We start from the raw sequence: 13,468 nt of genomic DNA on the forward strand, positions 1-13,468 counted from the left end.
CTGCTCCATCTTCAGCTGAGGCCTATTGGTGAGAGAGAAGTGAAGAAATTTCACACACCCACACAAAGCTTATGGATTTTTTCAGTTGGTTCTCTTTCTTCCCAGCATAAACACCTACATCTAATAGACTATTCAGTCTCTTCTTCCTCTCTAAGCCATTTACAGCAAGTTTCTTGTGCCACTTGGTACCTACAGACAGATGCACTTGTGAAGCTCAAAGATTCCTTTCCTAATTCTGATGGACCAAGACTGACCCTATCTGTAACTTCAAAACTCTGTGCTGGGGGATATCTAAATACAACAGAAACAAAATAAACAGAAGACAGCTTTGTAATCACATAGCAGAATTTCATACATTCTGAACTATTTAAATTGAGATTATTTCACACTTTTTTGAAAAAACTTTTGAAAAAAAGAAGATAATTAAACCAACTTGCTAAGTATTCTTAGGGTCACCAGATAATAGGAAAACTCAGATTGGAAAGAACTTGAGGAGGTCATCTAGTCCAACCTGTTGATCAGAGCAAGGGCTGCTACAAAGTAAGATCAGGTTACTCAGTGTTTTAGTCACATCCATTTTTAGGGCCACATCCAGAAGGCTTCCATATAACTTCAAAGAAGGAGACTCTACAACCTCTCTGGGCAACCTGTTCCAATGCTCAGTCTCAATCGCACAGTAAAAAAGTATTTCTGTAAGTTTATATGGGACCTCCTGTGTTTCAGTTTGTGGCCATGGCCTCCTGCCCTGTCACTGGGCACAAATTTTCCTTAGACTATGTTGTAAAGCATTTAGCTTTTAGCAATACCTGCTTGTTGTCTTGTTCATTTACTGTCTGCTGATTCTCAGCGGGGAAGCTTCGATGCTTTGCCTAAAGGAAGAAAAATCTCTGCAATATATTAACAAGTCATTGCTATAAAATGTATTAGCTTACAAAGGGTCGTTTGCATCTCTGTTACATTTTCAGTGCACTTCAAAACAAGGGACCACTTCATTTACCTCACTACAGTCCCATACGGAGAATTAACTTTTAATGTTCAGGATAAATCTACATGGAAAAGGAACAGGAGTTATAATTGTTCCACTTCTATGCATAACTAAGCACACAAGTTATTTCTGGTCCAAAAATCAGAAGCCATGTTAGCACTATGCTGTGTCAGAAATAACATGTCCCAAATGATCACCAACTCAGGAATACTCCTCCAACAGGCTGGTGGAAGAGAAGCCTGAGGTAGCCAAAAGTTTTGAGTGGAACTGCTTAGATTTGCCCTTAAAGTCATCATGTTACGAATAACAAAAATAATCAAATATAGGGGTAGATTGTCTTTGAATATCATTTTATAATAGGGTAACATAACATAAAGGGAATTCTAAGACATTTCTCTTCGCCCACTGTGTTCTTGCAGACCAGGAACAAAAGATGTCTTCTTTTCAGGCCAGTAATTGTCAGTGACCTCTTGAATTGTGGCAAACTCTGCAAGGTGCTCTCTTTTTCATAAAGGAAAAAATGGTTCTTTCTGCTCTTTTGGAGCAGTCTTGTGTCTGTTCCTTGTTTCCCTTGGGAGATTCCTATCTGTCTTCTAGTGAAAGCTTCCTAAGCAGCAACAACTCTACATCTTATGTGCCTCCCACTGCTCTAGATGTCTTTTTATCAATCACAAAGTCCGTCACTGCTCTCTGACAGGTTCAATGTGGCCACTAAAAGGTAAGAACGTGACATTTTTTCTGCTGAGACACATTTTTTGCAGCAGCACATAATTCATTAATTGTGACCAAACCAGCAAAACAGATCTTCATCAATGATTACATCATTTCTCAACTATTGCTGTCTCATGACCAAAAAGCACCTGTTTGATACTGTAAATGCCTTGCTTCCATAATATTTAATCAATGATTACACGATCCGGGTGTGGGGAGATGGAAATCTTTCCTGCCACGATGAACAGCTCTCTCATCTGTAGTCTGTCTAGACAGCTACATGTGAGAAAAGAGTTCTGCCTGAAGAACTTGAATGATCTTGCCTTCAACTACAAGTTGCCATTTACAAAAAACACTTTCCTTCATTTTGTTCTGTTTCTATCTTTTACTCCTGCACACTTCTCTGACAAATTACAAGTTCACTGGGTAAGAAATTAGCTGGAGGGTCACATCCAGAGGGTAGTGCTCAATGGCTTGAAGTCCAGATGGAGAGCAGTGACAAGTGGTGTCCTCCAGGGGTCTGTACTGGGACCTGTGCTGTTTAATATTTTTATCAATGATATAGAGAGCAGGATCAAATGCACCATCAGCAAGTTTGCAGATGACTCTAAGCTGAGTGGTGCTGTCGATATGGTAGAGGGACAGGATGGCATCAAAAAGGATCTGGACAAGCTGTAGAGGTGGGCCCAGCTGAACCTCATGAGGTTCAACAAGAGCAAGTGCAGGGACTTGCATCTGGGTCAGAGCGATCCTCACTATCAATACACCCTGGGGGATGACATGATAGAAAGCAGCCCTGCAGAAAAGGACCTGGGGGTGCTGATGGATGAGAAGCTGGACATAAGCAGACAGTATGAGCTTGTAGCCCAGGAGGCCAATGGCAGCCTAGCCTAGGCTGCATCAAAAGCAGTGTGGCCAGCACATTGAGAGGTGATTCTGCTGCTCTGCTCTGGTGAGATCTCACATGGTGTACAGCATCCAGCTCTTGAGCCCTCAATGCAAGAAGGACATGGACCTGATGGAGTGGGTCCAGAGGAGGGCCACCAAAATGATCAGGAGGTTGAGGCACCTCTGCTACAAGGACTGGCTGAGGGAGCTGGGGTTGTTCAGCCTGGAGAAGCCTCCAGGGAGACCTAATAGCAGCCTTCCAGTACCTGAAGGGGGCCTACAAGAGGGATGGAGAGAAACTGTTCGCAAAGGCCTGCAGTGAGAGGACAAGGTGCAATGGTTTCAAAATAGAGACGACTAGATTCACGCTGGATGTTAGGAACAAGTTCTGCACCATGAGGTGGTGCAACACTGGAACAAGGTGTCAAGACAGCTGGTTGAGGCCCCGTCCCTGGAGATATTCAAGGTGAGGCCTGACAGGGCTCTGTGCAACCTGATCTAGGGGAGGATGTCCCTACTGACTGCAGGGTGGACGACCTTTAGAGGTCTCTTCCAACTCAAACCATTCTATCATTCTATGAAGAAGGCTGACCAGTTTGGCTGCAGCTTACTTAAATGTGCCAGTGAAGCCCCCTTTTTTAAACAGTTCCTTCCTGGTAATCAAGATGTGTAGCCAGTAGTGTAAAAGCACAAAAAACATTTAGCTTTAACAGGTAAATTCTGAGCTTTCCCTGGTGCAGGCCAACAGAGCTGTTTCACATCCCTGAAAAGTATTAGTCTTCCCTTCTTCCAGCTGTCTCTACAATTGCCCATTTTCTTCCCACTCCCCAACTAAAGCATTGCAACTCCCCACCAATTTCAGTTTGAACTATTTTCCTCCCACTGGTAATAGTATAGATCTATCCCTCTTAAAGAGGCTTGTAATATTTTACCATCTGTGTCTCTCTCAGTAATGAGCCTGTCAAAGGAGAAAGGCAGCTGTAGGAGGGAGAATAAACAGACCGAAATTAATCAAAGATAGGAACTCATAAACAGTATCAAGGACACTGAGTTGCTGGAGTATGTCTAGAGAAGGGCAATGAAGCTGTTGAATAGTCTAGAGAACAGGTCTGGTGAGGAGAAGCAGGGAGAACTGGGGTTGTAAAGTCTGGAGAAGAGGAGGCTGAGAAGAGATCTCATCAATCTCTACAACTACCTGAAAGGAGGTCGGAGTGAGGTGGGGGTCAGTCTCTTCTCTCTGGTAACACGTGATACAATTACAGAAAAAGGCTTCAAAGTTACACCAGGTGAGGTTTAAACTGGAAATTAGGAACAATTTCTTTCCTGCAAGAGTGGTCAGGCATTGGAACATGCTGCACAGGGAGGTGGTAGAGTCCCAATCCCTGGAGTCCTTCAAGAAACTTGTGGCCATGACACCTGGGGACATGATTTAGAGGCCACAGTGGTGTTGGACTCGATGATCTCAGATGGCTCTTCCAACCCAAACAATTCTATGGTTCTATGATCAACAGCCAGAAATCAATGCATCTTTTCACCATCAATTTCAACAATAATTAAAACTGAATCCTACCAAGTCTAGCTACGATTATTTTTTGTGTCATTATCTTGCTCTGTTCTCGGCAACATGGGCTTGAAATGACAGTCACAGCATTTCTGCAAAACTATAATTTACTGCAATCCAGCTGAGCTGAAATGACAGTTTGCATGGGTGTCCTTGACCTGTGACTACTGTAATTTGATGCAGTTTAGCTCACTGAAGAAATGGTGTCCAAACTCTGTGTCCTTAATTATCAAAAAGCAGTGCTGATATGTGAGACAGACATCTTCTGCTGAATCTAAATTAGTTTAAGATTGCTTTTGTACTTGAAGACCCATATTATTCACATACCTGATCTTCTCGTTCAAAGCCTGGTGCTTTTGGATAGCTGGATGTGGGTGAAGAAACAGCTGATGTGCTAGACTCAGAACACAAAACACCATTTGCTAATGATCTCTGCCTACAAAGTGGTCCAAGGGATGATAAAGAACTAGTGCTACCAGAACTTGATGTTACAGTTGGACTTGAAGAACAGGAAATCTGCAGAAGACAGAAATCAGTGTCTAATGTACTCTTATGATACTCTAGGTATTAGCTTTAAAAGCAGAAGGCAAAAATAACGTGGAGCTATTGTAAAGATATAAACCTCAAAAGGAGACGCATTTGTACACACCAGAACATAGCTTTGTTTGGTCCCTGTGCACAAAACAAGTCACTGATGGAGATTACTTCATGGATATTAATTGACAATAGAGGAATACTTGCTCTCTGACAGCCCTGATTTCCATTCATTCTTCTATTTCTTAATTCACAGTTTAATGCAAGCGTTACACATTTCATTCTTTCAAAAGAAATCAGATCAAATCAAGCACTTCAATAGAAGATACACAGAATGTTGGCAAAGACTTGTTTGTAAATCTCAAAAGGCTGTTTTCTGAGATTCTTAAATATTTTTTTCATTGTTAACACGTTAAGAATTTAGTATTTTAAACCATTACTAAATTTATAACTTTTAGTTCTGCTGTGCATTTTCTGGAGTATTTTAAACTTGGAATGTAAAAGGCTTAAACCGAGGGTGCAATCTGTAAGTAGGTCTGGAATATTTTTCAGCTAAAAGTACAATTCTGGTCAATGTAAAATTTATTAACTCAGGTGGCAGAATCCTACACTAATAAGCCTGAGCAGAACTGTGCCCATTGCTTGTTTCTACATTTTGAAGTGAATTGTTACATTTTCTTCCACTAGATTTAAAACAAGTCTTGGAAAGGCAATATGGAAATATCTGGATTTTATGTTCATGCCTAACAGTCCAGTGGTGGAACACTCTGTGATGACACATTTCAATCCCTTCTGTGCCTGATCTGGAACAGGTTCTGCCAGCGCTCAAGGAACCTGAACTTGTCAATACAATAATGGAGTGAAGTTCTGCCGAAGTGTTTTGGTTTGTTTAAATACCAAATACACACTGAATCAGGTAGAACAAACTACTAACTACATAGTTGACTGTCAAACTCTCAATTTAGGGTTAATCCTTAATTTCACCCTGTGCTCCAAAGAATCTGAAAGCATTTTAAGCAAATCAGGATTTTAACAGGAGACATCTCTCTCCCTAGAACAGTATAACCTCAAAACGTGCCTCCAGAGCAGCAGAAAGCCTGTAAATCAGGTAGAGGGGAGATAGGAACATAGATGAAGTCTTAACCCTAGACAGAAAAAAACCATCACTTCCTAGAAATGTAATGCCTGTACTCAATGAAAACTATTACTTATGCATTCTTGTCCCCTATCCCTACAGAAAATCTCCTGACATCAACCTTATCTGTGTGAAGTTTTGTAATTAGATTGCTTCTGAAACTTAAAGACAGCTTCTCTACACAATAGTCTGAAATGTACATACATTGAGTGCTCACAGAGTAGAAGAGATGGCACCACAGCAAAAATAATTAAATTGATAGCCAAGATTCACCCAGACAAAATTACTTGCGAAATCAAAGGCCCAATGATTCATGTTTTGACCATAAGTGTGCTACAATATGGAACATTTCTGCTACCATTTAGCCTAAGTCCAAAACTGAGGACTGCCCCTGTGCTAAGTGTGCGCATTCTTTTCATCTCTAAAATACTGAAATCCTTGCTTTATGCTACAGAGAAAAACAAAAGGATACTGCCAGGAAACAAACCCACTGCCTTTAAGTGAAATTAAAACAAAATATATAATATTCCTGCTCACTGCAGAGGGGATTGGACTAGATGACCTTTAGAGGTCCCTTCCAAAACAAACCATCCTGTAATTCTACAATTCCATGTTTAGGTTTTCAATCTTAATCTCTGAAGAGACCTTCAAGACAACAATAGATAGAGACAGACTCTACTCTGTCTTTCCAATTTTTCAAAAAAATAAAAGTTTTAATAACTGGATTGCACAGTTCCACAAATTTTGTGACTCAGCTTGCAAAGAAATTAGAAAGAACTCATGCAGATAAAGCAGGAAAGAAAACAGGTCATATACCATGCATGATAGGTTAAATACAGGAGTAAGGAAAAAATAAATTCAAACTTAACCTGAATTTACAAGGCAACTACACTGAAAATTCTGGGCTTTTTTAGAAGACTACTAACTTATTTAGCTATATTTAGAATTTATTTCTCATGGTGGAAAGGGACCTAGAGGTGTTGGTTGACAGCCTCTTAATATGAACCAGTAATGTGCACAGGGGGCCAAGGCCACCAGCATCCTGGCTAGGATCAGCAATAGTGTGGCCAGTAGGTCCAGGACAGAGATCATCTCCCTCTACTCAGCACTGTTGAGACTGCATCTCAAACACTGGGTTCAGTTTTGGGACCCTCACTGCAAGAAAGACACTGCAGTGCTGGAGTGTGTCCAGAGAAGGGAAACAATGCTGGTGAAGGGTTTAGAGAGGAAGTGCTAAGAGAAATTGAGGGAAATGAGGGAGGGAACTAACATGACACAAAATAATTTATTCCCAAATATCCACCCATGCCCTATGGCTTGGTGCAGTATACCTACAAAACCAGTGCTCCTGCCTATCTCATCATTCATGCTCTTTGCACAGAGTATGCCACAAAGAACATCTGAGAAACATCAAGAAACTTATTACTTGAAAGAGCCATGCAGCTTAGTGCAGTGTGGACACCAAGACAGTGAATGAACACGTATTTTGCATCAAGAGAGACTTGTGATTCACTGTTAACATGAAGTCAAGTGTCAGGGCTTTGGTTTTCCTTTCATTCCCAATCCTCTTTGCCATCCCACTGGGACGGTGATGGGTGGAACTCAGCTGCTGGCTGAGTCAAAACCGTAACAAACAAAACTGCATTATTTATTGGCAATTCCTTTTAAATACTATTTAATATTTAATCTGGTTCCTAACAAAACAGTATGGCTCAACAATGCTGGAAAGCTAAAAGTGAAATTTGTGGGAATAAATGTGTCTGTACTTATGACTCTGCACTGCAAATGATGCAAGAAAAAGGCAAGTCACAAGAGAACAAGACAGATGTAGTAACATTATTTTGCAACAAACACAAAACTTAACTAAAGGATCTACTCCAACTGATACTAAAAGGAAGATAATAAAAGCTCTGCAATATTTCTTCCTCCTTTCTTTCTCCCATTCTTAGGTGACAAAATTTGTTAATATAAACTACATTTATCACCCTTGTAATCAAACACCTCTCTGCTACCAAACATACTGCGTGTACTGCACCACTGTAAGAAGCTTTAAGTATAAAGCATGTTCATGTAGGACATCGATTCATTCCTAATGTTAACAAATTATGGCAGAGAAGAGGGCTGGGATCAGGCAAGATCTTCCATGAATAAAACATTTCCTATAGAAAAAAGAGGCATATGTAAATTAACGTGTCCTGCAGTTGTATACTTGATTAACAATTATGTTCCTTGCTGTAGCATTCAAAATATTGCATCTAAATTCAGAACAAAAGAATAGAATAACACAAATAATACACACTCAAATCTGGTGCCAAGGGCAGACATTTCATTAAGGCTTACAGTACCAGTTCAATATTACTGCCTGATATTTACTACAGCTGTGGCTTTTTAATCTTTTGCTGAAATACAAATAAATTAAAAAAAACAGACTTTCAAGAAGTAAAATAAATATTGGCACAGTGATTATCAGTAATAACTTTTACAGAATTAGTTACACTTACATTTCCAGACTGCCCACTGCTATTTGTAATGCTGTTTGTGGAGTTAAGACTGCTGCTCCGTTCATTTGCAATTCCTACGCCGTCTGCTGAAAACAGGTGAGCGCCTGGCTGTGATTGACACCCAGTGTTCAGTATGACTACATTCATGGTGTCCTCTGTTGAAGGAATCCCCAACAAATTACACACAGATTTGACACTTGGCTGTGCAAATTTAACAATTACACACCTAGTACCAAACACAGCATCTGTTACATGGAAACACACAATAGATATCTCTCTTTTCCTTTAATATAAACATAAAGGCAAGGTAAGAATAATATAATTCACTATTATGTGTTTGTGGCTACTAACAAATGTGATACTCTTGTTTACTTGCTCTGTCAGAAGCTGGTGAGAGCTAAATCGAAGTTCATGTATTTGAGTAATTCTGGACTTTGCTTTACTTTTTCAGAATCTCTATCACATCAGGGTTTAAAGACAACATGTTTTAAACTTCTGACTGGAAGGCATCATAATTATAGCGTTCTTTGTTTTCTTTCTCCAGTTTAGAACCAACTCACTTAACCATGAAACCATCTGAAGACAATATGGGACTATTTAACTTAAAAAGGAATAAAAACCTTTGAGAAATTTATTAACTTATATGTAAACTGTGACCAATGATTTGTTCATTTTCAAAACAGAAAATTCAGCAACTTGACTGAAAAATTACTTTGCAATTGCCTAAAGGCTACTTTGTTAAACTAATAAACATCTTAGATATTTGATTCTTTAAATGTGTAATATTTCAAGGAGATTTTAGCTTCTGGTTTTATAGGTTAATGATGAGTTTAAAGAAATGCGTAGTAAGTAATCACAATTAATAACATTCCTCACTTCATAATCCATGCACACAAGACACCAAAGTAAGGAAGTCAGGAGTGAACCCAAAATTTCTTAATAAATCCTATAGATAAAACACTTCCCCCTGCCCCCCATCTCTAGCTACTACTGCATTTCTGAAGGGGTAATGATAAACTACAGTTTATTGGAAACAGTAAGCAGCTCTGATAGAATGGATGAAAGTACAAGCCTCAGTAGGGAACAGAATGTGTATGAGACACACAGATGCCTCTTTCCAGAATAGATGAGGATAGCTGCTAATGATGGGGAGGAGGGTCTGTCTAGCATTTGATTTATCACCACTCTGGGGCCTTCTTACTGTATGGTCGAATGCTTTACTAAATATTTCCACTATTGTATAAATTACAAAAATAGGGACATGGGTCACAAAAGAGAAAGGAAAAAGCTACTATTAAGTATCACTGTACACATAAATCCAGACCATCCACATCCAAAAAAAGGAAAAAGAAACCCTAGAGATTGCAAAGATGTCACTTGACCCCCTGCTGACAGAGCAAGAGTGCAAAGAACAGCTGGGAAGACATAAACAGATGTGCTGTTTGTCATTTACTCACTGTCACTGCTTATCATTTCATTGAATAGCTGCTTTCCCAGCACAAGGCCAGCCAGCCATCTTGTCCTCAGTCAACCCTCACATGTCCACTCACTCAGTTCTCAGACTGTCAGAGGAAAAGCACTGATTCATGCTCTTCCTTAAAACTTCATTAGCTTTTTTTTTTTTTAACCTAAAACAACCCATATTCTTCTAACTTCCCATAAATAAGTGCAAGTAGTCACACCACTCTAAAAGGAAGGTGTAAGACTGTTTTCCAAACATTTCAAAGAGAAATCATCTCTCCTTTCTCATTCCAAAGTGTTTAGGGAGAATAGCATGATTAACCCTTGCTGTTCTGCTTATTGATAATAAATCAGACAGACACATTAAATTCAGGATGTGTGCTTCTACATCATTCTAATTTCTATCAAGAGTGAACACCACAGTTCGTGGCCAGCTGTACAAAAGATACAAACTTTACAGCATAAGCCTCCTCCAGTCTGGCCATACTTTCTTAAAGATATATAGCTGCTGTAGGAGGTCACAGCTGACAGAAAAGCAGCAGTCACACATGAGGGCCCATCTCACAGAGAACACTGAAGCTCATAGATATTATATAGAGTCCTCAAAAAGAACTTCAGCTATCTAATGCCAGCAAAGTGGTGCTTCAGGGATTATCAATCAGCAGCTGAAGATCTTATGTAAAAATAGGATTGTACTTTTTATGAGATATGACTTTTTCTACTACATAGCCTCCTTCAAATCTGCACTAACAAGGCTTGGGTATTATGAATACAAGAGTTATCATGGCCAGCCTAGGTCTGCCCTGGAGAATTCCATCTTTCATGAAGTCAAAAGCAAGTTTTTTCATTACTGTAATCTCAGCACCAACAGAAGAGAACAATCCTGGACAAACCCAAAAGCAAATGCCTTCAGGAACAGAAGCTGTTATACAGCAGGTGTGTTCTTTGATATGTTTCCAAATTCCAGTCAGGAAAATTTCAATCTTCCTGCATTTCTGTTTCAAAAAAAAACTTTTGCTAAGGTGCCAGTTGTGGCCAGACAGGCAGTGGACAAATGGACTGCCACAGACAGGTGTTCATTATTTTAAGAGTCCCAACATACCTTAGCTACTCTGTTTTGCCAAGAGTGCCAGGGAGATACTTCTCCACTTCTCAAGATCAGGTGCCCCCCCCTCCCATCATCATAAAGTGTCATCATGACTACACTGGACCTTGGGCTTCAGTCAGCATGGGAAAAAAGCAATGAGTGACATTCTCTCTGTCGCTAGGCTTCAAGCGAAAAGCAGTCTAGGAGGAATAGCAATATTCCTCAGGATCTTCAAAAAGGAGGGAAAAAGGGGAAAAAATGGTCTGGTCAGTTGGAAACACTATTACAGAGAATCTGTGCTTCCACAAATTATTTAGGACAGAATGATGAAAATTGCTGAGATACATTCAGTGGGAAATGTCCTCGACCCATTCCACATAGCTAGGGCTTCAATTAAGTTAGGTGGCAAACATAATTTGTGACTCAGAGATCCATGAACCAAGAGTCTTATGCTTTTCATACTGTTGACAAAACCTGCAGCTCTGAAGCCATTATCTCATCATCTTCTACCATGGAAAGGGGCAGAGACCGTTTTGTTGTGAGGACATTGGAGGCAGGATGTCAGAGCTGCTGAACTACACTTAAGACTATTGCGTACAGCAGAAAGGAACTCCTGCTGATAGCAACCAAACATCTATCTTCTGATGGACTATGCAGACTACCAGAGGCAGGGGGTGAGTACTGTTGCAAGATTTCAAGTTCATTTGTCAAGATTTCCTGCTTATAGAGTCTTCATTCCAGATGATGTAAGCCAGAGTTCCAGAGCATTCTAGTCTCTACTGACTCACATAAAATTGCTAGATCTTAAAATAACAGGCTTCTTGAAACAATCTCAGGAGGTTATTTATCCTTCCTCTTCTTTGAGGGTAAACCACAGAAATCCTCGGAAAAGGAAAATCAATCATCTCACAAAAGTTAAAAGACAAGTTGACCATAACACAGATTCTCAGAAAGAAGAGCTGTGGGCAGCAAGGATGACTTTGTTCACTAAAAGTCTTTTAGATCAGCAGGTAACACGATCAATGGTTAACAGAACATCACATTTGCTTAGGCAGGTTAGGCAGACACTGGCCTTACTTATCATTAGAGAATTATAAGATAAATATTACTGAATTGCGGAAATTTGGAGCTCTACAAAATTGTTAGGGTCTGTCATCCCTCTTTACAACTCCAGAAGCAGAAAGCAAGAAGTAAGAAAGGAGCAGACTTTTCCCACGGAATCCATTTCTAAAAACAAGTGACCTGAATGCCATTTGCGCATTACGGTTAATGATGCTAAGTCACTTCTGTTACTGATGCTTAGAAATGGTGGTTCACTTTTATGAGCACTGACACGAAACAAGAGTTCTCTTACTTACTTTCAACGTGTGCAAAGGCACAGAAGGGCCCTCGGGGGCAGTAGCCTGTCTGCCGCATGTCATTGCACTTGGTGGATTTGTAAATCTAAACGAAACAGAAGGAAGGGTGGTTAACAGGAACGTTTCTGCTATGCAACATCTGTAAAGCTTCCAATTGGAAATTCTGAGTATCTATTAACAACACAGAAACGTGGTCATTCTGTATGTCTGTGACTTCACTAAAGGATGTGGTAAGATTCATTAATTAACCTAATGAAGAACATGGCTCTTACATATCTGCGGTTAAATTGACTAATGGAGAGGTGACAACAGATGGTACTAAAGAGGAGGAGAGCAGACAAAACCAGTAGCATTACTAGCTCAGCCCTGTGACTTATTTTAGCACTTAATCATAAATAAAAGTATGGTAGCAATGCTAAGGAAGACTCTTGCCACCACCTATTTGATTTCTCTTAATCATTTGTAATAAAGCTTTGTTAACCATACTTAAAATAGAAATTTGTCTTAAGTTACTGAACAGCAGTTACTACTGCGACTTCATTATCAAGCCAAGAAGTAAAAAAGAGAACACGTTTATTCATGCCCAAACCCGGAGACTAATTTTTTGTAAGCAGCACAATAAAAATGCCTATCAGTGAAAATCACAGCAGTACAAATAACTGTTTCTTAGAAAAATTCTTCAGTGGCTGTAAATGTTGAGTGAAATGTCATCTTTTTTTCTAAGTGTTCATTAATTGGTAATTGCTAAAAATAAGCAGAAGCAGAGTTCTTACCTCAGGATGAAACTGCTGCTCGGTACGAGAATGGCAATATTGACAGCTATCCCCATTTTCACACCTTGAAGGTTCACCCCATTCATCTCCATGTTTTACACTGGGACAAGGAGTGGACCTAGGAAAAAGTGATGCCAGAGCATGTTTGTATCTACTTCCTAGCAGAAGTCCCAACTCAAACAACTTCCCACCAGATCTCAGAATTTCACACTCTAGGGACCTTTTGGAAATTCCTTGTCAGAAAGATGGGCTACTAAGATTCTATCAATCTTCTGACTAATGACATTTATTCACAGTCCTGAGACTGATAGGCAAAAGCCTAGTCTCCCTCTCTGGAGATATTCAAAACCCACCTGGATGCGTTCCTGTGTGACCGGGTATAGGTGGTCCTGCTCTGGCAGGAGTTGGACTAGATGATCTTTTGAGGTCCCTTCCAGCCCCTACCACTCTGTGATTCTAAACTTTGTATCACTG

At 39.9% G+C, this 13,468-nt stretch overlaps 1 protein-coding gene across 1 annotated transcript in view; it reads right to left on the reverse strand.

The window, feature by feature from the left end:
* UNKL (unk like zinc finger) overlaps positions 1-13,468 on the reverse strand; it is a 37,229-nt gene that overhangs the window by 12,416 nt on the left and 11,345 nt on the right. The window contains exons 6-9 of the mRNA XM_054391301.1: positions 12,995-13,112; positions 12,222-12,306; positions 8,316-8,485; positions 807-869 (exon numbers count right to left, since the gene is read on the reverse strand). Coding sequence (XP_054247276.1) covers positions 807-869; positions 8,316-8,485; positions 12,222-12,306; positions 12,995-13,112 — 436 coding nt within the window. The remainder of the gene's footprint in view (positions 1-806; positions 870-8,315; positions 8,486-12,221; positions 12,307-12,994; positions 13,113-13,468) is intronic.

Source organism: Indicator indicator, chromosome 22, assembly GCF_027791375.1.
Source record: "Indicator indicator isolate 239-I01 chromosome 22, UM_Iind_1.1, whole genome shotgun sequence".
Classification (NCBI taxonomy): domain Eukaryota; kingdom Metazoa; phylum Chordata; class Aves; order Piciformes; family Indicatoridae; genus Indicator; species Indicator indicator.